We start from the raw sequence: 25,932 nt of genomic DNA on the forward strand, positions 1-25,932 counted from the left end.
AAATAATCCAGTTAAAAATCCCTCCAAATTAAAGGTTCTATCAACTTTTCGTTTGTTACTTATTCTTATTATCTATTTCGTAAATGATTTATGCCTAGGCTTCTATACGTGAGATTGCTTCAATACGAAAGTCTCTTTCTTGGTAGACAATACTCATTTAAATAAATATTACCTCTTACAGTTTCTCCTTATCTAGAGCAGTTATATGTATTAACATTCATCTTTAGCTTTCTATTTGTGCTGGCAGTGTTTGGCTTTACAACCCTGTTGACAATTCCCATCATTCAACAACTGATTTGATAATCTCTTTTTTCTCTGAGTCTTGACCCAACATTGACAATTCTTTGCACCAATATAATCAAAATGAGCCTATAGTGACACTGCTGGTTCACCTCTGTCCTGTTAGATATTTTTGGATCAGTTATTGAACCTATATACAACACTCGCCGTTTATCTTCTTTAAGAAACGGCTTCATCGTGCCAGGTTCGCACGACGACCCTTACTGATTGTAACATTAATCATTGGCTTTTCAAACCCTAACCACGAATTGATCGATGGCTTCGTACAACGAAATCACGACTTATTTTCACGGTTATACTTCTGTACTTGCAGTTAGTCTGTTAAATACAGATATAACTACAACTCGACAATTGCGGACGGAAGCTGTCAGCGAAACTATCTGACTTTCTATTTTAAGAGAATGACAGTACAAACATCGTCATCAATCGATGATCCACTTATCGTACTACCACTCTAGTATCATTGCTCTTGCAGAAAACTTAAATTTTCTTGTCTGAGGAACTCGATCATTTGTCAAAGCTGTCTAATTCTACGTGACTTGATAGAACTTTAAGACGTTATTTTTTCTCCATTATTTCTGTAGCTTTATATTCAACCAACATCTTTGTAATTTATAATTACTCGTTTTTATCTGACCAGTTTCTGCCGCCTTCTTTTCGTTTGTCTTACAGTTCGTCAATACCCTGAGGATTTATATTAATCGTTCGGCAACCTCCGGCGCGCGACCACTCCCAATTCAAATGGCCTTTATATCTGTTGGGGGAATATTGTGGGGCCAGTGAAATGTCACTGAGCCCTAGTGTGATGTTTTTATGAATTAATGATATCTTTGTATTTGATGACTGTCTGATTTCAAATTCCGAATACAAAACGTTCGTTGGTGCTCACCTAGTTCTGTCTACTTAGAATGCGCTATTTCAGGAATTCCTAGTTCGTACAATATTTCGAATACTTCTAACTACCACACCTAGCCAAGTCATCCAGCAGTTGGGTCACTGAATGTCAAACAGTTCATCGATCCCCGTCAAGGTCAATAACAGCCAACGCCCATCAGTGAACCGTACGCCATGGACTGGCCCGTGTGGAGGTGGTTGCACTATCTTCTCTGTGCCCACTCTTACTAATATATCTCCGTGATAACGTCCTTTGTGTTATGCGGTTTTCAAGACAGCCATAGTACCTTGATAAGACGAAGGGGTAATCCACGTTCGGTACTTATCGTAATGTGTGACATCGAAGTTTGCTGTTGGTCACACAATTTCCGTCTAACTCGAGTAGGCCCCCAATCATTCAATAGAGATCATCTACGTTGGTGATCCACATGCCTAACATCAAAGCTCAGACGTTTTGTGACTTTGAGTTCTAACTTCACGAGAATATAGTTGTGATGGAGTTTTACTCTCTGAGCCGGATGGTTTGGTCACAACCAAGCTCAGGGAACAAAATTCCGTCAAAATCATCCACCTGGGCTACGAATCTCCATCGTCTCAGAATATGGTTAATATCTACATCCATACATGACCAAGATAAAAACCATTTGTAGCGGTCAATAAGCCCCCAAAATAAATAATTCCATGATTCTAAGACATTCGATGCTGACAGCATTAGCTTTACTGGGCTCACCTAGCTAAAGGCACTTGGTAACGCATCCGCTCCAGATCACGAGTGGGTACGCCGTGCTAATCATCCTTTTCAACTACTAACCCGCTTAGACCAAACGCTCCTTAAAATAGCGATAGCTTTCCAGATATACATCCAAACCCCTCCATTTCTGTCTCCCAGTTTGACTGAGTTGTCAAATTCCGAATAATTGTGGCGTCTTCACACTTATCAGGGGCAAGCCACGGTGTAAGGAATTTGAATTTTCGCCTCCTTGTAAATGAGCGAGGCCATTATGGACAACCAAACCAAGTATTTTTGCAACGCAACAACCACTCCACCACATCATTGAATCAAACAGTGACAAACTATGTGAACTAGGTATTTAGTCGGTATGGAAGTTCCATTGAATAATATGGTTTACGCAATCTGTTGATCCAACGGAAAATCATAATGGTGACCGACAAGACAGTTATCGAATTTCATCCGCCAAAAGACTAACGATTGCTTGCGACCGTGTCTGTTAAACTACAGGGTTAGGTCTTCTTACATTCTCTACCAGCCAAGGTGAACATGAGACCACTAAGAGGCAAATTTAGAAGAATCCTATACAGTTACTCATATATTTATAGACCTTTTGTCCTTAAAATCGGACAAGTACATGGAAAAGTGCTTTTCATTTCTGCTTTAGTCTTTTCGATGTTGTGCTAAATTGGATATTAAAAGGCCTTGAATCTTCCAGTCCTGGCCATTTACACCTAAGGATTTGGCGCTAATAACGACGATGAAGCGACATGATACAATGAAGCAGGTTTGTTCTCAGTTGAAGTTGCTGAGAATGATTTACTTTAACATGATCGTCTTTTTAAGGCACGGCGGGAGATATATTTCCAGGGCTATTTGTATTAACATGTTTCAAAATTGACGGGGCGGAAACAGCGAATGTTCTTAATCTCCCAATTATGGGAAGGTTTTGGAGTTTTCCCCAAAGTCTGGGGAATTTCTACAAACCTGGGTAAAATTTGGGGGTTCTGTGCCGTTTCGTCAAAATTTTCTATTGCGGCTTCCCCAAAATTTCTTGAAAACGGACAAACTTTTCCCCAAAATAGGGAGATTAGGTTCACTATCTCTAAAATACTAAACCGTCATGTTCCTGGGACATATTTGTTAAGTTCCTCTTCAAAAACTTATTAGCTACAATTACTCACTTAGAGAGACTCGCGTTCATTTCAGCCCAGTTTCCCCCCTACTGTCAGCTCAGGTCTGATGTTTGACAGAAGTTATATAGGTTGGTCACAAATGGTTAGGCCTGATGTACTAGTTGTTTATTCGGCAGTAAAAGTGTCTGAATGACAAAGATTAATTCAACTTGGCCTACATCATTCCACTCCCATTGCGGTTTCTCTAGTTAAGCTTCAGTCGTTTGCAAAATGAGTTTGTTGTAAATTGTTGCTAGACACATCACATATCAGGACTGAATACTGTCTGCAGTTTGGTGCCCACGTCGTTAAGTTGGTTTGATGTATAGTAAGTTAGGGTATCTTCGAAATGATGCCAAGAGTCGGGCTTGGTAGTCAGGTCTTAGCTGGTTGAAGAGTGACCTACATATTAATATCCTCCAGTCACCTAAAGGATTTCACCATGCTATTTTCTATGTCCATAATTTGTGTACAACCACTCTGTCACAAAAGACCTACCCTTCCGGTTAGTTGTATTGTACTCGACTCCAGATAATTGGAAGGCTTGAATAGTTGACTCGTCCTCGTAAGTAACCACTTCTCAGCATATCGCATCACTGCATATTGTTTATCAATCAACGTCCGCTTTATCCATTTTGCGAGTCGGAATCGTTTCATCAATCACTTAAATCCCCTACTACATTCTCTGTGGCCTGCATCTGTTTAATCTAGCACGATATGATGACTAAAGTATGAAAATCTGCCTGATTTCCCCGGCTCTGTTTTCGCCCTAGTAGAACGTCGAAAGCATAATCTACCAAGTCACTACTTTGGTATCCGTATGTTCTATACTACGTGGTTCATCCTAGATCTTGCTATGTTTAGTGTTAGAAAACTTCTGTTCTTTTAAATCAGAGATTTTAAAACATCCACTTATTCCAAGAGAAACGTCCACTGTTTAGTCCTTCGTCTGTCGCTATAAATCTGTAGTGTTGTCGCCAAAAGGCTAGCTTTTTGTCCTTTTGGTTTAAATAGAGCTTATACATATTGGTTTGACTGAATTGGCAGTTTAGTTGTGTATTTCGTCCCACGTATGGAAGATTGAATTTTGATTTTCTGTCGTCGAACATTTTAAAAAGGAACCCCAAAAATTAACATTCTTTAAATCCTCAGATGATATATAATACAGTTGATTTTATGTTTTTTAAATTGAACTGTCGTATATTTATTTTCGTTATTTTATCACCTAAACAAGCATTGATAGAAGGCACCAAGTGTATATACACCACACTTCTTCGTTCGATTTGTGTGAGGGCTGGGATACTGCCCTGGCGCCCGAACCGAGGCAGGTGATTTTCTTGGGGGCCACACGCCGAGCCTTTAACCTAGAGGTCTAATGCACAACATAGTAGAACAACGTTAGGAGATGCTGCCCCATGGTAGCCAATGACAAGCAATAGGTCCATACGCCGTTTGTTCCCTCAGGATCCTGGAGCTCATATGCACCATTAGTTTGTAACTAGGGTTTTCCAACTCTCCTGGCTGAATCCTCCATATCCATATATCGCAAATGGGCTACATAACTGGTAGCATCTGAAAAATATTTTTCATTTCGTAATTTGGCTTTTAAATTTTTCTAGAAATCGCGTAGAGTAGTTTTGATAGGAGAATTGCGTAACTTCATCTCGTGTTACACAATACTGATTGGTCATCTCGCAAACAGTTTACCTGATAGCTCTAATCTCATCGACCAATCAAATGTAAGCAAATCCTTTGTCCCTTGTCTTAAGATTGTTTGGCTACTACTGTTTATTCAGTTTATTTTCTTATGAACGTTTCGTCCCTTCAAACTTGGCATTCAAACGCGGATTTAACTTCAGCTCTTCCATTCCAGTCCATCATCAATGTAGTTTCTCGTACGGATTTGCCAGATAACCATATTCGAAGTTCGGATGAAAATGAAATGCTTTGCAAAGATCAGTTTGTGTGCACTTCGTTAGTCCCATTTAGTTATCATTTAAGTTTACTTTCACTAAGCACACTACCAAATGAAAAGGTAACCTAGGTATTATTATTATATATGAGTTGTCGGTGTCTTATTGTTACTTTTGTGCTTTTGTATAGTTTTCCGTGGCATCTGAATGCAGTGGTTTGAATAAAAACACCACTGTATGAATCTACCCTACTTCGTAAATCTTTCTCATTTTCAAAAAAAGCAGAATCAGGTAGTCCTCCGACTTCGCAATATGGACAAACTTTAAAAGCTTGGGCGAATACCTTCAGGAGATGGCTTTTGTATCAGGTCATAGTCTACGTGTTTACGCGGTCTACGTAAGCCATACATTATTTATGAGGTCTAGTGATACAAATCGTTGGCTCAAACTTGGATAGGTGGAGTGGGGTTCGAGGCCAAAACATTACTTAAAAGTCGAACGTCTTAACCTCTAAATCACTAGTCTACACTTCAATAGTACACTCACAAATTATTCAGTCTTACATGCCAGTCTAATTTAATCGTGATCAATATATGTAGGATTAAGGCTAGATCAAAATTCCTTAAAATTATAAATCATTACTTTTGAATTCGTAAAAGTTGATGATTTTTCATTTCGGTTTCAGAGAGTTCTTACTGAGGTCCCAACCGTAGTTGACTCCAGTCGTTTTGAATCAAAAAAGGTTAGTTATTCCAGTTTTAGTAAGTCAAGTTTAATATCTAGAGAGCATTTTGTTATAGTTGTAGTTCATTGATCCAGAGTGCATATGTTAAGTCAATATAATTGGGAATGCCACCTGTTTCCTTGATTTCCCAATAAATAATTGTAAGGTCTTGCTCTCAATATACTAATGCATCCTTTTTTTTTTTACTGTCATGATAATATTCTGTATATTTAAATAACACTTAAAAATTATATTTCGTTTGCGCTAGTTCTATCAAATTAACGAGATCACGTCACTTAATTGTTTGCTTGAAATAAAATGAAATGTCAGCGACAGTTTAGAAAATCAGTCAGTCAGTCACTCAGCTACAACGTAGGACCAGGCACATATATGCATCGGTCCAAGTTGCCATACCTCGTTAGCATAACAAGATCAACACCGGATTCATAGTAGTTAATTTAGTGGTGGTGGTGGTAGTATATAAATTATAGGTTGTATATAAGGATATAGCACAGGAAGGAAGAAAGTTATGAAGCAATTTTAATCTCAAGGTTTAAGGGGAGATAAAGAGTGTATACATCTACGCCATTGTGATCGATTCTCAGCCATGTCACCTAGAGCCTCCAACCATTGGTTACGATAGTCACGCGGACCCCAACCATGTAGTCTGTATCTGCCAACATGGCTCAGGCTAGAAGTTAGTGACTTCAAGCACTGATGCCATGTTTTGGTAGTTTAGAAAATACACCAGCCTTTATCTGGTAATACAGTTAGGACAATCTTCACTTGTCCATCAAGTAAAAACATTGATAAATATTACTATACTTGTATTCTTTCATTTGTCTTCGGAAAATTTCAAATACAAAATTAGAGTATCATCCTTCAAACAGTACAAATTCAACTGTGTTGATAATCTTTTATTCTCGATATTATTATTTATTATATCACAGGCAAGGTTAGATAGTACATCATCGAATTCTTTGCCGGAATCCCGTGTTCTCCACATCCGTGGCTTACCATCCGATGTGAATGAGCTCGAAGTTTCAACGTTAGCTATACCATTTGGCTCAATCGCCAATATGATACTAACAAGAAAAAATTGTCAAGTATGTATTATTGTGTTTAATGCTTTTCATTAACTATCATTTCCTTTCAAACATATTAGTTGTCATTTAATAAGAGTCAATCATAACACTTGTACATTCGTCTTTATTTTCCCAAAAAATGTTGAAATGTACTGTTCATTTTATTCTTATGAATATCAAAGCGTTACTTTTCTCAATTTTATTTATAAAATAAGAATGGACTGCGCGAAATTTATCAAAAGCGTATTCACAGGAAGTTCCAACGATCAGAGTGTAGTGTTTCTGGGAAAAATGAGTCAAAAGGCAATTTCCCGGCCATTGACAGTTAGATGTATACACGTTGTACGTTACTCTTCATTACATATTGTCTTATCTTTAGGAAAGAACATGAATGAATAACAGCCAATCTGGAGGGTTAATCGGAATTGCTTTTTTTCTTATGGTTCCTAATCGAATTAACATGAAATATTCATCTTTTTACTTCATGAAACTCCATACACACTGTTATCAATAGTTAAGGATTACCTTCTCAAAAGTTATAATGGCTATTCTTTGCAGATTATTGTTCATTACACCTTGGTTTTTTTAATAATAGGAAGTACATGTTATTTAAGTAAAGCCAGTCTCACTTTGAAACACGATATGAAAATGAATGAATGATATAAATTAACCTGTGATAAGAAGCATATATAATAGATACTTAACTGATCATTGATCCCTATAAAGATGTGTTGGTTGAAATGTCATCCTTTTGAGTGACTTCTTGAAATTACTCACATTTCAATTTTTCACACTGTTCACACAAAACGAAGTGTTAAAACTTGAAGGTGATATCTTAGAAAATTCTGCCCTCAAGTGATGACAGTTATATTTGACAATTTGATTGGATTGACAATTGTAAAGTCTTAAAATAATCAATATGAATAAGGCATATTACACAAATTCATTATTCCACAGCCAAGTTTTATCATAATGACTGTCATGCCACCTTCACACAACATAACTTTACAATGTACTTCAGAAAAGTTTCACCAAAAGGTTATATTGATGTTATGACCGCTGAATAATGAGTTGAATTTATCAAACAAGTATTGCTCTTACCTAACATATTTTCAATGACCTGCTAATGTGAAAAAATTGTTTTATTCCATCAGTAAAGATGTTCAGTAAAACTACAATATTGTTCCCTCTATTATACAAATACCTCTACTACAGTCTAATTTTCTTAACCTCTAACCTTATTATTACAGGCATTAATTGAAATGGATACTTTGGAGTCGGCAGAATCTATGTTTGGCTACTATACAGTAATATGTTCTCCGATTCTACGTGGAAAATATCCCCTAGAAGTTCAATTTAGCAAATATTCTTCTCTCACTAACTCAATGACTAATAATGCTGCTACATCTGCTGTCGAAGAAGCTAATAAACAATTTGTAGCATTTCGATGCGAAAATGAAGACTCTCCTAAAACTGTTTTGCATATTCACGTCGAAAAGTTACACGGTTCCATGGAAATCGGTTATCTTCCATTTTTTATGGTATATTTTACTTTGTTTCTTAAAACGTATTTGTTATACCTATCACTTGTGCCTGGTACTGAAACCCCTGAATCTGATGGCGCATAGTGAAAACACAGAACGCCGATATGGATTTATGTGATGCCAGAAAGAAATCAAAATGATTTATAAATATCTCACTTTTTGTACGATTTATTTACATTTAGATTAACAGTCAGATTTGTGTAATTTGAACTGGGTAGTATTTAACATCAGTTAGTCAATAATTTACAGTGTCATACAGTCAAACATTCATAACCAACATACCTAACTAGTTGAATAAGTCATATAATTACTCTTTCTCAAAATGTACTTATATTTTACCGATGATTGAGAAAGATAAATTCCATACCTCATTCACACTCCAATCGTTTAAGTCATTGCTCTCTATATCAGTTTTTCTTTGTTATCCTCTAAATGCGACTAACAATTTTTTTACTATGTAAGCTTCATACTGTCCCTAAAAGGTCAATAGAACTTTTTAGCTAAACTTGAAATTTGTCTGTGTTTACTCAAACTGATGACGATCATTTACTCTCTTGATAAAATCACTAAAAATCTAAACTAGTGCTTGAAGCTCTCGCATATCATACCTTATTGTGTCAAAGTTGTTACTTGGAATTGCCAACGGAGTAGTAAGTATATCGCGCTGTAGTCCGCGCTCTGCATTATTCTGAGGAAGTTAGTGAGTTAGTGTAATTCTTAATCATAGGTGTCTCTGAAGCACTGATCACGTATCATGAAACAAAAAGCGTGAGCAGTCCATAGCTTAGCGGTGCTATGCTAAGTAAATATTGCAAGTCAGCTTGATAAGGTTGTAGTTGCTGGAACAAATGTTACTTATGTTCATCTACCACACAGATGAATTCACTTTTCGCTTCCTCTTTAGATCTCTGATCTCAGTGTTCCTTTGTACACACCTACTTTTCGGTACATTTCCAATATTTCACCATCACTAATACCATTATTATTATGACTACTTTCCAATTCACCTCACTGTGCCGATTCGGTACTATGACTCGGGCTGGCAGATACTTAGACTAAGCTGTACATTGGTTATGACTGACCGACTAACATCAAATTTCAGGAAATATGTTTATTGGCTTGTCAATGAAATTTTTCTCTACACACTTCTACTGATTGGAAAAATTCTTCAGCAAGCCAGTACACACGTTTCTTGAGCTTTTTACCCATTCATTACAAGAGCAATTTAAAGTTGTCAACTTGTCAATGACGTGATTCAAAATCATCAACAGTAACCAAAATATATTCATTATTTGCCTTCTAGGCAATGAGGCTTAGCCTTGTCATGTGCTCTTTATCGATCTATCTCATTCCTTCGAGCTATATCTTTTATGTTTGACTACTCAGTACGTTAATCCTACAATTATTTCGCCTACGTTGCAGTTCATCATATTAATTTCATCTCACCATGTTCATATAATGTATGACAAAACGAGCCGAATTCATCTATATGCCTAGGTCCTACTTATTTATGATTTACTGAGTCGGTATTTTGTTTTACTCTATAAATTGTGAATTTCATTTTGACAGTTTATTTAACTATGAAGTACACAGAAAAATTTAGAAATTTACTCAAATATTACAAGTAAAGACCCAGATTTATTTTATACGATGTTTCCTTAAGGTCAAGACTTTGAATTGATAACAAGATGCAATACTACTCTTTCAGGTATTTCACATTTGGCTTGTGCATGTTACTCAGGGTATTTTTACTACAATAAATGACCTCCGTATTCTGCAGGACATTCACGGAGGATAACAAAATCGATATCCTATGCGTAGGTCCACCCAGATAGGAAAACGAATAAAAATTGATCTAGCAATTTTTTAAACCAGTAGTTAACTAATAACTTTTGACATTATTTATCGACTTCTGTAAACATATTTAAAAACAAACACTAATTAAATCGAGTTTCATTTTAGGTAGGTTGTATATTGAATTTCGAACTCACTATTTATAGTCGTTTCCATATCAATATGCTTCAATGCTGATCAGTTATTCACGTAGTTTACTCATACAAACCTTTAAAGTCGCAAATAAACGACTGTTTATTTCATTTTTTTTAGTTACTTTCGAGGTTTTTTCGTTTCACATTCTTTTACCGTATTATTCTGTTACCACTAGTTGAATTATTTCAATTGATTTTATCAACAAATGCACTATGTTGTTATTTCTGATATTTTTAGTCTTTTAAACCATTCGGACAAATTCTACGTGTGATATCATTCAAGAAAAACGACTCACGTCATGCATTTTTAGAATACAGCAATGCTATATCAGCTCATGTTGCTAAATTAGTGAGTGGGTTGTTTTCCATGAAATATCTTATAATCTATGCATATCATATTTACTATTGATGCATACTTGCGGCATGATGAGTATTTTTTGTATAAAGAAGTGTCCATACCTATTTATTTACACCCATCAATTTTACCGTATGTAGAGTCTTTGACAATAAGTTTTCCTTGTTATATCGTACATGGAATTTTAACGGAATCTACTTCTTCCTGTTATATCATACTCAGCTTTATTTCAAGAATTTCAGTAAACATTCAATAGACGAGAATCCTTTTTTTACAAGTTTCTTCAACCTAATTTTTAAAGAGTTGTGGAAACCCCTTGTATATTTTTACATACTATAAGAAGTAATAATCAAAAACTGTCTAGTTCTAGTCCGTCCGTGATGTAAACTACAAGTCAAAAAGAATCCCAACAAACCTTTTTTACTAATAATAATTTTATGTTCACTAGTGACCAACTTCAAAAAGAAATCCCAAGAGTTCTAATGAGAAGCCTTGGCTGATTGGGTGACAAAGGTGTCATTGTTTGGATCAAAGGATGATTATTGTGCAATATCACGGATCAACTTAAATTAAAACTGAACAATTAAATACCAACTCACTGGTATCGTGATTAAAATCTATAAAATTTCTATGTTCAGGATTTGAAGTCTTGAATGTACACCACTGAGGTGTCCCAAACTGGGACGAGAAAGTTGTCCAGTCCCTCACCAAAAGACTGATTTTTTTGTGATTCCGTAATGATTTTCAATAGTTTTGTAGTAATTACGGACTTTTTTAGTGCAACATTGGATGTGCTAACCAGATAGGTTAAATCGCTAATATACCTTACCATTCAAAATCTAGTAATCCACACGTGAATAGAGGAAGAGCTAGAGAGAGAAAGAGAGAGGAAGACGAGTCCCTCAAAAAAGCTTTTTTATTTCCCAACAAAATTCAAAACTGTATTAGAGCAATTCTGTTTATGTAACAACAACTATGACCTTTTGATTACAGAATTAGCAAATTAAATTCAGTAGCAAGCAATCAAATAATAGTGAAGGTCAGTGGAATAATATAAATTAAAAAAGGCTTCCCAGGATGTGCACGTCAGGTCTATCACTTCTTTAGGGAGATCACAGACCATCTAATTTTTCTTAATAAATATTCGTTCTTTCTTAGAGTACACTTTTGCTAATCTATATTTCCATTCGACCCTCACTTTTTTCTGAATGTTTGATACCACCTTTAGTCTACTAATTTTCCTTTACCCTAAGGTCATGCTTTGATGCCATATATTTAGAGTTGTTCTACTTCAATTTTATCCTCGTTGAATATCAAGACCTTTCTGCATTCCTGTCTTCTTGGATTTTGTCGCTTGAGGATTACTGTTGAAGGGTTGTAATTTATCAGCTGCCGTATTGTCGAGTTCACATTAGTTGTCTCTTATATTAGGAAAATCTTGATCGTTCATGACTAGAATTTACAGTAGATTCAGTCGAATAAATCTCAAAAGAAAATACCTTTATTATTACAAAATAAGACAGCTAGATAATCTTTGACCTTCCCAGCGCACTACATGTTTAATAGATATGTTTTACTATTTATAGTAATTATTTTTTTACTGTTAACTAACATTCTATCTATCAAATTACATTTTTGGTTGGTTACGCATCCTAATGTTCGATACATTCTTATCTTGTCATAACAATAATAGCAAATGAATGGTGTACCATTATTTCCTATGGAGAGTAATTTTAACATTCTTCGTACTGAATTTTCAAGGCAACAAACTTTAGAAATTCATCGAGAAGATAATAGTTGTAGAGATTTTATTCAAAATCCATGGAACGAATCAGATGAGTCAAATCACAATCACATACTACCAAGTGTAGTAAATGGGACCAAAAATTTCCACGCTTTTCTTCCTTCCGTCAAAGGTGAATTAGATGCCTTCAGTGAAGAAAAATTATCAACTATGGATCCAGTATTTTTAAGTGTCTTGGCTAATCGACTTATCAAACCGTTATGTATGTTTCCTATTGTTTAACAGCACTGTCGTTTTGTTTTATTGTTATACAGTTTAAAATGTACTACCGTTTATCGTGAAATATTTTTAAAAGTCCGATATTGGACCAGCGTTCGAAGGTCAAAAATGCAAGTGTTTATATAGAAGATATCTGGGAGATTCCTAACATCATCTGGAACTAGTCGCAAACTCAGACTGGTTAAAAAAAACTGGCTGACTCGTTAGAATCATTTGGAATCGATTATTCTGACAGAAAGCATAATAGTGATTCACCAAACCAATTACTAAACATTCTATATTTTGTTTGAAATGTAACAAAATATCACGATATTTTGAGCTGTGTTTTTCAACTTTATTGAGATGAGATTGTTTCATATGTATCAGTTATGGTACCTACGTACTTTAATTAAATAAATTAAGCGACTTCGGGAGAATCCTTTCAATTACGTATGTTGACAATTACCAACCTGAAATAGTGATTCATTTGAATGAATGACGGTTTTAGACGTGTTCATAGCCAAGGTTCTGAGAGCGGTAGATTAACCGTGATAAGGAATGCTTTCGTTACTAGTTTATAGTATTTTCATTCTAATTTATCTGATGCTCGTCAAATTGAGCGTTTTCGCCCGGTGAATAATACTCGATTTACCTAAATTACGACATGCCATACGGTTTAATTCTAATGATTCCAGTGCTCATTTGTTACGAATTTATATTTAGTTTATTGGTATCTGACATCTTACTGAAGAGCAGCTGGTCCAGATGGATTGGCTCCAGAGATCTTTAAGGATGTTGATTCGATTTTAGCGATTAGGTTGACTAGTATGTTAGCTAAAATCTGGGAGTTAGACGTAATCCCATCTGACTGATCACAATCACTTACTGTCCCAATATATAGGAAGGGGTCAAAATCATCCTGCAATAACCTTAGAGGGATTAGTTTGACTAATACAGCATCTAAAATACTAGCCTCAATAATTATCGCGCGCCTAACTAAGACTCGTGAACTGCTAACTCGAGAAAATCAGGCTGGCTTCAGACGTGGTCGTGGCTGTATCGACCACATATTCACTATTCGTCAGGTTTTAGAACACAGGTGTGCTTATCGGCGTCAGATAATGATAGCTGTTCTTGACTTAAAAGCAATATTTGACTCTGTAGACCGAGAGATTCTGTGGCAGTGTCTGTCATTGAAAGGTGTGCCTCAGAAGTACATAATCCTTGTGAAGGCTATTTACTCGAACACTACCAGTCGAGTCAGAGCTTATGGCTAACTGTCATCTGATTTTACAACCTCAAGTGGTGTCCGACAAGGCTGTCCACTATCCCCATTTTTGTTTAACTTCATTATAAACCTGCTGGTTGAAATAACGCCCTCGTCGATTGAATTTTCAGGAGTTGATCTCCTACTAGGAAGTCCACTTATTGACTTAGAATACGCAGATGACATAGTCCTCTTTGGTGAGGACGCTGACAAACTGCAGTCTTTTGATAGCACTGAGTAACCATTCAAGGATGTTTGGAATGCGCTTCTACCCCTCTAAATGTAAATTATTGCTCCAAGACTGGCCTGCATCAACACCTGAACTAAGGATAGGGAGTGAAGTAGTCAAACGCGTCGACAACTTCACTTATCTTGGAAGTCTGATCAGCCCTAATGGGTTGGTGTCTGACGAAATCTCAACACGGATTCAAAAAGCTCGTTCGGCTTTTACCAACTTACGTCACCTATGGCGAAGGCGAGATATCCGTCCATCAATTAAGAGACAAGTATACTGCGCATTAGTTCGTTACGTTCTACTTTACGGCTGTGAAACATAATCATTAAGGGTAGCGGGTACTCGTAAGTTACTAGTATTTGACCACAGATGCCTTAGAAATATTGCTCGCATCTGCTGGGATCACCAAGTAAGTAATAGTGAGGTTAGACACAGGGTATTAGGGGATGATGGTAAATCATTTGATGAGGTTGTTAATCTTCATCAACTGAGATGGTTGGGCCACGTGTTACGTATGCCTGAACACCGATTACCACGACGCTCAATGCTGGCTAGTATTAGGGATGGTTGGAAGAGAGTAAGGGGCGACCAAAGCAAAACATGGCATCAGTGGTTGAAGTCACTAACTTCTAACCTGAGCCATGTTGGCAGATGCAGACTACTTGGTTGGGGTCCGCGTGACTATCGGAACCATGGGTTTGAGACTCTGTGTGACATGGCTAAGAATCGATCACAATGGCGTAGGTGTATACCATCTTTGTCTTCTCTTAAACCTTGAGATTAAAATTGCTTCATATCTTTCTTCCTTATATACAATCTTTCTTTTACATATTACCACCATTAAATTAACTACTTCTATATATTCGGTGTTCATCTTGTTGTGCTAATGAGGTATAGCAACTTGGACCGATGCATATATGTGCCTGGTCCTACGTTGTAGTTGACTGACTCTTACTGAGATGATGAAAGTCTCACCTTAGTAATAATTAGAATGTTTCATTGTTGTCTAAACATATCCATATTCATCTTTTGTTTCCACATGTTTAGCTTACACTTTAATTTAACCTACTATTTACTGTTATCTGTATGCTAAGAATGTTTACAATAAAAATTACTCATCTTTAAGATTAAATCGTGTTGGAATCAAATGGGCTGTATATGTAAGTCATTTCATATTTTCTCTGACTTACAACTAACTGTAGATTTTCTTAACTTTTTATTCACTTTTTATAGTGAAAGTAGCCTCAAGTATATCTGGTCCACAAGCTAATTTATTGAGAGCACAAGCAACAACACTATCTAGCCTTACCTCTTTAATATCTGAAAATAGAAATCATGATTCATTACCTTGGCCTTTGATTCCTAATCTACCGGCTAAAGAAACTTCTCATCTTACAGGACATTCAGTTCCCTTCTCACCAGTTGCCTTTGTATCGAATTTAAATACTGAGGTGAGTTAATGTTCCTATTATTGAGTGTTTATTTCTCTTTTCTTATTGTTAAAAACATACCGTGTAGAACATTTGATAAGCTTTAATATTCTATGAACTATGTAACACTCGATTAAAGGTTAAATAAGTTTGGATTTTCCATTTAAGGGTACACATATTTTCGTTATACCGTAAAGCCATAATACAAAGATAATTTAGTTTGTATAATCAATAAAATGAATAATACTACACTGTAAATGCTTCCTTAATTCTATATACCCACATATTTGATACTTTTCTACCTATTTTAACTTATGACATCTCTTCTAAATGTAAATTTGCCAAGTTTAACGACCTACTTCATTAGCAATGTATTGTTACTCTTTCTCATTTGTTGAAGAGTATTGTTTCCCTATATATTTACATCCTATGGAAAAATGTAGTGTTGTTATCGTTGCTGTTGACTGAATAATTTGTTCGATATATGATCGGTACTTTGTTTGTTTGGCAGCTTCTCAACGACATCCATATGCTTGATTTATTTTACCACAGATCCCCATCTTATTAATCTGAAGTACTTGTATTGTTTTCCTTTTAAGCAAGATAGTAATACTCTGACTTGTCATATTACCCAAGTTTAAATACAGCTCCCTATTTTCAAATTAGCTCAAATGTAAGCACTAATTAATCAAAGTTGCGATAAATGCATTGTTCCCTACATCATATAACTTTCCCTTGCTTTCGCTAACTTACTCTCTGTATAAAAATATACATATATAACAACTGCTATCTGTCTTTGTCTCTCTTTCTCTCCCTTCATATCTTTATGTATGTATATGTATATATCTCACTTTATATATATGATCTTCTATGGCTATCCCACAAAACATTTCTCTCCATCTGTGCATGGTCCATCTCTATATCCATCTATCATTATTATCATCATCATCCTGCAAAAGAAAGTCAATCCGGATACATTGTTCATACTTTTTGGTAAGATTATCCTGCCTCCATATATATGTATGCTTATGTGGACCTTAATTAGGGTCACTTTTTTAAATGACTTAGGTATTATTATCAGAAGGGGTTTATGTGGAGATTTAATATTTTCATAGTTGCAAGCGTGAGTCAATTGAAACTAGACCACCAAGGAAAACCTGGAAGCACTGGACGGCCGTTTCGTCCTATTATTGGACTCCTCAGTAGTGCGCATCCACTACCTCGCCTCGCGAGATTCGAACTATGAAAATACTAAATCTCCACAAAAACCGCTTCTGATAATAATAATCATATGCTTACTAGTGACTGACTTCGAGAGGTAAATCATGGAGTTCTATTGAGAAGCAGTGACCAGTGGAGTTCAAACCACGTCTGTTGTAAGATAGGAACTCACTGAAGACAATTGGTGAACGGTCGCTCAACTTCGTGGATTGGTTGAAGTTAGACATGAACACCATCGGATGCCGGCTCAGTGGTCTATCGGTTAAGTGCTCTGGCGCGAGACTGGTAGGTCCTGGGTTCGAATCTCACGAGGCGAGGTCGTGGATGCGCACTACTGAGGAGTCCCATAATAGGACGAAACGGCCGTCCAGTGCTTCCAGGTTTTCTATGGTGGTCTAGCTTCAATTGACTCACGCTTGCGACTTAGGTATTGTTTTAATTTTAATTGATAAGTGAAGTGAAAATTTGGCTACAATTCATAGCTTATTATTTGTAAAAGGAAAAAAATTCCATTAAACTAGCTAAAAGAATTGTTTGTATGGAGACTTCGATATATTTTGTTTGGAGTAGCAATACTGATAAAATTGTTTCTATATGAGTAAGGTATTAGGTTAAATTGCTATAAAGAGATATAATTAGGATGTGTGTTGCTTTTTCATTTGCCACACTATTAAGATATACGTTTGTTTGACAAAAAGAATTTCGCAATTTGTCTAGTATAATTATACAGATTGTCAAATTGTGTTTACGGGGCATTTTATGTTTTCTTTTCCACACTTATCAAAAAATTAACATTTTATGCCCTATAAATATTTAATTTTTTGTATGTATCACTTTGAATTTTGTTAAGGTGTTTACGGGGATGTGCAACGTGTAAAAATCCTGCACAACAAAAGAAGCACCGCTCTAGTTCAATTCACAGATGCTAATCAAGCACTTCGAGGTTAATTATTTAACATATTACTGTTTAATTATTCTGTTATTGATTTTATTTTTTGCGATTGACCGTGGAGAAGGTTATACTATCTGACTGCTGACTATTGAAGTTGTCAGATTTTATATTAATTTCAATCACAGAAAGAAACTCTTACTAGATGTAACAGAACGAATACTGGTGTGCATGATTTTTCTAATGATGTTCCGTAAAGCTTAATGAATAACTTGGCAAATGAGTACCCTAAGAGAATGTAGTTCTAATCAGTGTTTAAAGATAATATATTCTACATGGTATTCTATGCATATCCAGAAAGTTCTTTAGTTTTTTTTATAATCTCGAATTTTGACGTTAATTAACCATTTAAAAATTAAGAGCTATAAGTCAGTGATTAAAACATTCGATTTCCAACTCGCAGCATACAGGTTCAAGTCCCCCCTGCACTCGAATCACTAGCTCTCAAATACCATATAAATGGAATTCAAAGCTCCGGCTATGCGTAAACTTGCACTTGTTCTTACTAAGTTGGCAAATGCAAAAATCACTATGTAAAAAATAACTGTATCAGCATATAAATATTGTTGGTTTTTCGTCAGTATTATGTATTTCTTCACGTTAAGGGAAATCTTGAAATTTTTCAAATCTAATGCATGTTTTCCCTAAAATATCAAATGCTGTTTTTTAAAGTACTCACTATTTAGATTTTCATCGAATAAGTGATCAGTTATTCCTTTCTAAAGAATAATTTGAATTTTAGATAAAGTATGTATCGTTTCAACAACTGAAGAAAAAAATTTCTGTTTTCTTCTGAATTTGCTAGACCCAAGTTCTCAAGTAACATAAATCCACAAGGTTTTTACTCACATGGATACTTAGTCAAGTGGTTAGTCAGCTAGATCATATATTTTAATACGATGATGCGGTAACTTGGACCAATCCATGTATGTGCTGTCCGGTTCTATGCGGTTTATGGTTGACCTAGGAAATGATCTTCATCACAGAACTGCTTCAGCATCTGGTGAACCGTTGAAACCCAAATATCACTAAATAGCCGTTTTATTTCAATCTATGACTTCAATTAGGCTCCCACAGGACCTTCCATAATATCACAATGAGTGCCTTACATTTCAACCGCCCATCCAGTTGAGCGGATTTTTACACGAAATAGTCAAATTTATTCATTTAACACATAAACATTGGTACAAGGAGGCACCAAACATATATGCGCCAAATAAATAATTCGATTTGTGTGAGGGCTGAATCACTACACGGGCGCCCAAACCGAAGCAGATGGTTTTCTTAGGGGGCCACAACACGATCCTTTGACCTGAAGGTCCAATCCATAAGACAATAGAACAACGTTAAAAGATGCAGTCCTATGGTAACCGGTGGCCAACAATAGGTTTATATGCCATTTGTTTCCTTAGGATCCTGGAGCCCATGTACACCATTAGTTTGGAATCAGGGTTTCCCAACGTCCTCAGGTAGATCCTCTATATCCACCAACCCGGTTAAGGCGCCGGACATTCGCTTTTCGTTCTCTCAACTTCGTAAACAACACCGCCACAAGAAGGCAGTGAGTAGGACTTCCCTGACAGTGGCTGTATACGCGTGGCCATGTGAGAGTATTTCTAGAGGAAGAGTTGACTCTCCCCACTCTCGACCTTACTAGGGCATTTGGGATTTGGTGTCGCTGCCAAGATATGAACCTGTGTTATATCCATATTTTACTATCCATATATTCTGGGGAGATATTTAAGAAATTTCTCATCTTCTACAACTTGGTCTCCTACTTTCCAATGACTCCCACTTTTCTTCACAATGATATATAAAGCAAAATAATAGTATTGAATAAAAACTACCAAGTGTTTGCATACATTTGAAATCCAATAATGTATTCGTTTTGTATTAAATTGTTGTCCTGCTTCTATCGACGGATTTAATTCCTGTGTTCCTGTTTTCGTAATGACGGTTATCGACCACTGCTAAATTATCTCACCTACATGATTTTTTTTCAGCTGTAAATTTCTTAAACGGTATTCCATTGTATGGTAAAATAATACATTGTGTTCTTTCAAAAAATCCAACTGTTAATATGCCACACACTAATCTACAAAATCTTACATCTGACGGTGAAAATGATATAAAAACTACATGTGATTATACTGGGCATAAATTGCATAGATTTAAACGTGTCAATTCTCGTAATCATTTCAATATATGCGCTCCATCCAAAGTGCTACATGTTACCAATCTACCGGACTCAATCGATGACGACAGTTTAAAAAGTGTATTTGAAAATGGTACCGATTGTCATGTCACACGAATCAAATCTTTCAAGTAAGATCTAATGAAATTTCTGTTCATTTTTTAAAGAAAGTAATGCACTACAAATGATTACAGTATGCTGTCTAGTAGCGACATTATGGAGTAAACAAAAAACAATCTGAGTAGATCGATGTGTTTTATCGAAAACTATCTTATATATAAGAAAATAATTTTATACCGCTGTGCTAAATTTATATGGCAACTTGATCTGATGCAAATATAAACTGGATTCTACATAACTTATGGCTCATTGATTGACCCAGAACTTTGCAAAGCGAAAAAGAAACAAATATCTACTACAGCTTCTCAAACCCCAGAAAAAAAGAGAGTAAGCAGCCTTTTCTGACTACGGCCTTCACTTGGAATGCGTTTGTCAGCTGTCCTCCATGCACAACTTTGCAGTGTAGTCCGTCGTGTGAATTCCGGATGTTGTTGACCGTTTTCTCAGGTACACCATCATGTCTAAGAAGGTTTCATAAGGTTCTCCTATCCACGTTGTCAACCGTTTTCTCATGGTTGATTAGCAGCTTGCAATTAAAACCCCGAAATAAAGCATAATTTTTTGTAGGTCGCTATTTATCACAGATTGATCTCAGTTAAGGTACCATTGGGAATTAAGAAACATCGGACAGTTGGTTTGTCTCGGTACAGGATAGCACTCAGTCTACAAATCAAACCAATCCCCCTAAACCCCTTTGCAACTAGATTATATATTTATCAATCCGATGTGTTTTCATAATATTTATAATGATTACGACTTCTATGAATATAGAGTGATGGTTGCAACTTTTTTCGCGATGATCAAAAAAAAAAGAAATCGACAGAATGTTTACATAGAATACATCTGAAAATCATTCGTATCTTCTGTTCATTTCTTTAAAGCTTTGTCCAAACAAGTCAACAGAATCGTCATTAACTTCGATCCTAAATGAATGTTTGATAACATTTCAAAAGTCATGTAATCTCTAGAATTTCTTACCCATAAGGTCTTTGTGTATTTATATAGCTGGTGCTACTACAAATCGTCTACTTCGGTGATGTCATGGCATGAAAGCTATTTGAGGAATCTCACTATTTGTCTATTAGCTGTTGTAAGAATACATCCAAATCATACTTTTATAAACCATTCGTTAAACTGTATTACATGTCCATTTCAATAGTTTATTCGATGCACTGAAGAACATAATCAATTTGCTGTTCATATTATATTGGGTAAATATAATCCAAATACTATAGTCTCTAAATACAATTTTTGAATTCTGTATTATTATTTTTTCCAGAGCTGATAAGAAAATGGCTTTAATAGAATTTGCAAATTTAGAAGAAGCTGTTTCAGCGTTAATTGTAAGTAATTTTAACTCAGTAAAATTCGTTGTCCATTCTCAGCAAATTACATCTATCTAGAAAGTTTGTCAGTAGTCTATTTCATTTTATTCAAAATATGTGGTTAGATATCCCTTTTTTACGTACACTAAGTAAAATATTCTTCCTTGTTGAAGTAAAAAAACTATTCATGATGAATGTTCACGTTCCCAAACTACTGCAGGATAAAATGGTAAATAATATTTTAGTTGATATGTAAAAAGTCATATGGAACTTCTTTCATGTTGGTAGATTTTTTTTATGCACTTGGCTTTGAGCAACAGTTTGGATTGTAGAAGGGCTGTTGATTTTACTTACTCAACTACTCAAAAGAGAAATCCAACTTTCTGTAACGTAATAGTAGTATATGGTGGAGTACCTTGGTCATTTTGGCAATCGCCCTGCAAACGCACCTTATAAATAAATAATAACGGAGCCAAAACTATAGTACGATTTTTTTAATTCTTATTTTGACGAAATTATATTAAGAGTAATTCATAGTAATCGTGTAATCATATATATATGTATATATATATATATATATATATATATATATATTTGTATAGTACTGTACAATATCGAAATTACTAGTCTATTTAGTTTAGTAGGTTGACCTTGCCCCAAGACACAATTCCATTTATTTTTACGGTATAAAACAGAATTAAACCTACTGATAATTTGCTTCCTTTTTCTTGAATCTATTTTATTTGTTTGTATGAGAAAGGAAGTGTTTTCATTTTATTATCCTCACTTTATTATTCTAGGCAATGCATGATTATCCTATAGAAGAGAATATGCATATTCGTGTCAGTTTCAGTAAATCTGCTTTATAAAATGTAATATGAAGAAAACATCAGAGGAAAAATGTTATGAGGATGAAAAAATTTCACATATATATATATATATATATATATATATATAGTAATTAATCTGTTTTGCTCTATATGTATGTGTTTTTTCCTCTTATCATTTCTTCATTTCCTCTAATCGTTTATTATTAATTCTAGTTGGTTTCTTACTTTGAAACAATATCTTGTTTATTCCTTCAACTTACATTGAACGGATTCATAAGTTTAGTTAAAATAAAAACAATAATAATAAATGTATTTTCAATCAATTAATCCAGTGCTTGTTTTTCTATTCTTGACACTGAATACGTAGTAATATTTAAACCCATACATTCTTAATAGCTAGTCATGAATAATATACTAGATTTCAATGTATGAAGAATCCACACATTTTTTCCTTAGAGAATCATTATTGGTCGAAGCATGGAAAAGAATTTTCGCTTTCTCTTCTTAATTATATTGAGTAAAGAATAGTTTTCTTTGAAAATGTAAATTTGTGTTGATAGATTGAATAGTATATCATTAATGCTGTAAGTATAAAAAAATTATTCGGTAGATTGTATTCAATGGTGAATGTACTGTCTAATAAGAGTCAGATTCTGTTCTAGTTGCACGTAAATGTCGAATTCTTTTTAATAATGTGAACCGAGGATATTTAAATCAGAATATTCAATATAATGTTATTTAAACAAATGTTTGTCTCAATATTTGATGTAAGTACTTGGAAATTAAATTTATGAATATCCGATGGATTCAGAAATAATGCGTACTAAATAATTTGAAGAAATCTTCTCTGTAGTTTTGTATGCAATATAATTAAGAATTCCAATGTAAAGATGTGTTGTAATCTATATATTGTAATACCTGCTTCGGTCTGGGCACTCGGACCGTATCCCACCCCTCACACAAATCGAATGATATATGTGGCGCGTATCTATTTGGTGCCTCCTTGTACCAATGTTTGTGTTTAAATAAATAAATATCTTGTAATAAAACTCACTATGGTTGGGAATCCGTATTTTCAGTGTTGAAGGTCCATTCAATTTAATCGTTAATCTGTGAATCTTTTAAGACGACGTAGAAATTAAAAGGTCGCAACAGAGTTGCTATTTTACTACACTTTTATTTTTAAGCTAATGTAAGCAGTGCTCTAAACTACATCTATTCAAGATGAAGCACTTACTTCCTAGCCAATCTATCTTAACCTTATCCGACAAAACAAGACTAAGTATTATGATGATCGACTGATTATTCTATTATCATAAAATATGTATGTACTCTTTGAGCAACAAAAATTCTTAAGTATTTACAAATATTTGAGGTTGAGATTATTATCAACGGTAAAATGTATTACATAATTAGAAAAGTAAATTAAAACAAAATTTAAGGGCACTAGATCAGTACACTAATTATAGTTTAATAAAGCATACAGAATATAACAATAATTGACTAGTACTATATTTTAAAATACTGTATCCCTTCATACTATATTATAAAATCAATATACTTTATAAAGAGATATAAATCGATTCAATTTATTGATTATTTTAAAGCTCTATGTAATAAGTTGAATATTTTACTGTGATAAGAAACAAAAAATATAGAATAAGTAATTGACCTGGTACATAAATAAATTTGGTAACGTTTATAAGTTTGTGTATCATTATATACGATCTATGATCATTTATATCTTATAATACAATAAAGCTAAATAATGTAATTTGAGTTTTATATATACATATCTAATATCATAAATATGACTATTATTGAATTTGATTTACAGAAATAAGATCATCATTTTAAAGTTTAATTTAGATTAATAGAAAAAAAAACAATTATTTAAGACCTTTAAATTTGTTTCTTACAAACTGAATTATAACTTAGTTGTCCTTCAAGAACAAATATCCTTCCAAGTTATGGATGCCTAGGAATTAACAACCGCTTTTTACCTTTAACAGCACCCACTATCATTTTGTTAAAGATAAAATCTCCTCCTCATCTCTTAATGATTCTCCTAACCCAATGATAGGACAACAAGCTTCCTTAGCTAGGACACTAGGGTCTCACATCATCAATGTATGTATGCTGCGACTCCGAAAAGCACATACAGGATCCAAGTACGGTCATTCATTTGACCTCAACCTGTCGATACAAAGAAACACCCTTTGTGTGTCTGGAGACCCCACTTATACATCCTGGGACCTCGTTAGTGTAGGTAGAACATGAAGTTTAAAAGTAGGACAGGCTCTCCTAGACTGCATTATGATAAACAGTCGCTTAACATTACAAACAATCCGCTTGATATATATATATAGTAATATTAAATGTAGAATAAAGATGTGTGATATACGATTGTTTTAAGTTTTCCAGTTGGGAAATTGTTTAGGTAGTACATTTTTCACATGTATTACAACATTGAAAGGCATCAGCCGGGAACTTTTTAAGTTGACATCCTGTTGATGTATGATCATGCTCTGGTCTGCGCCAATCTCACCTTACTTTTCAGTGGCCGAAGGATTGACCACCACCAACGGATTGATATTAGTAAATTGGCTGCAACTTCTGTTGCAAGTAAGTATCGAGCGGAGCTAGCCTCTAGGCTAGCTACCACCCCACCGAAAAGTATAGGTGAGCATTGGTTGCATCTTCACGACGCCATGAAAATGGCGAGTAAAGCCGCTTACGGCTTCGCGAAACGTCCCGCTTACAAGCACTGGGTTTCTTCTGGCTCCTTACAACTGATGGAAGCCCGTCGGTCCACTCCGGGTGACCGTGAGTTTGACCACAAACGAAGGCTGTTACGTAATGAAATCGGGCAAAGCTTGCGCAAGGACCGGGAAGCCTGGTGGTCGGAGCGTGCTAATGAGATGGAAGCAGCAGCTGCATCTGGTAACTGCCGGAAGCTCTTCCAACTCATCCGAGCCACTGGCAGCAAGAAGTCTGGTGTGAGTGAAACAATCTACGAGGATGACGGGATGCCAATCACTAACATCTGTCGACGTCTTGGACGATGGGCGGAATTTTTCGAAGGGCAGTTCAACTGGCCTGCTGCTCCGGCAACATCAACCAGCTTGTCCTGCCCCCCATGGCCGGTGACGACTGATCCACCAAACGAGGCGGAAGTCCGCAAGGAACTCCAACTCTTGAAACGTTACAAATCACCGGGCCCAGATGACTTACCTCCGGCTCTTTTTAAAGATGGTGGTGACTTTCTGACTAAGGAATTGACTGTGTTGTTTGGAAAGGTTTGAGAGCAAGAAAGTGTTCCAACATCATGGAATGAGTCAATAGTCGTCCCTATCTTTAAAAAGGGTTCACGTTGTTCCTGTAACAACTATCGGGGGATAAGTCTACTTCCGATTGGGTCCAAACTATTGGCTTCTGTCATTCTTCGTAGGTTGTTTAAAACCCGAGAACGATTGACTCGCGAGGAGCAGGCTGGTTTTCGTTCTGGTCGAGGATGCATTGATCACATCTTCACCCTCCGCCAAATGTTAGAACACCGTCATACTTATCGCAGGCCAACAATCGTAGTGTTTCTTGATATCAGGGCGGCCTTCGATTCGTTGGACAGGACTGTTCTCTGGGATTGTCTAT

At 35.5% G+C, this 25,932-nt stretch overlaps 1 protein-coding gene across 1 annotated transcript; it reads left to right on the top strand.

Annotated features, from left to right (window-relative positions):
• Window positions 1–2,671: 2,671 nt before the first annotated feature.
• On the top strand, window positions 2,672–22,606 carry Smp_142300 (putative polypyrimidine tract binding protein). The gene is made up of 12 exons (XM_018789929.1): window positions 2,672–2,711; window positions 5,698–5,754; window positions 6,687–6,842; window positions 8,072–8,362; window positions 10,592–10,702; window positions 12,402–12,714; window positions 15,446–15,663; window positions 16,602–16,635; window positions 17,714–17,806; window positions 19,816–20,137; window positions 21,406–21,469; window positions 22,252–22,606. The coding sequence occupies exons 1-12, from the start codon at window positions 2,685–2,687 to the stop codon at window positions 22,318–22,320; spliced, it is 1,755 nt and encodes a 584-aa protein (XP_018655323.1). The 5' UTR covers window positions 2,672–2,684; the 3' UTR covers window positions 22,321–22,606.
• The last annotated feature ends 3,326 nt before the right edge of the window (window positions 22,607–25,932 follow it).

This window comes from Schistosoma mansoni, chromosome W, assembly GCF_000237925.1.
Source record: "Schistosoma mansoni strain Puerto Rico chromosome W, complete genome".
Lineage (NCBI taxonomy): Eukaryota > Metazoa > Platyhelminthes > Trematoda > Strigeidida > Schistosomatidae > Schistosoma > Schistosoma mansoni.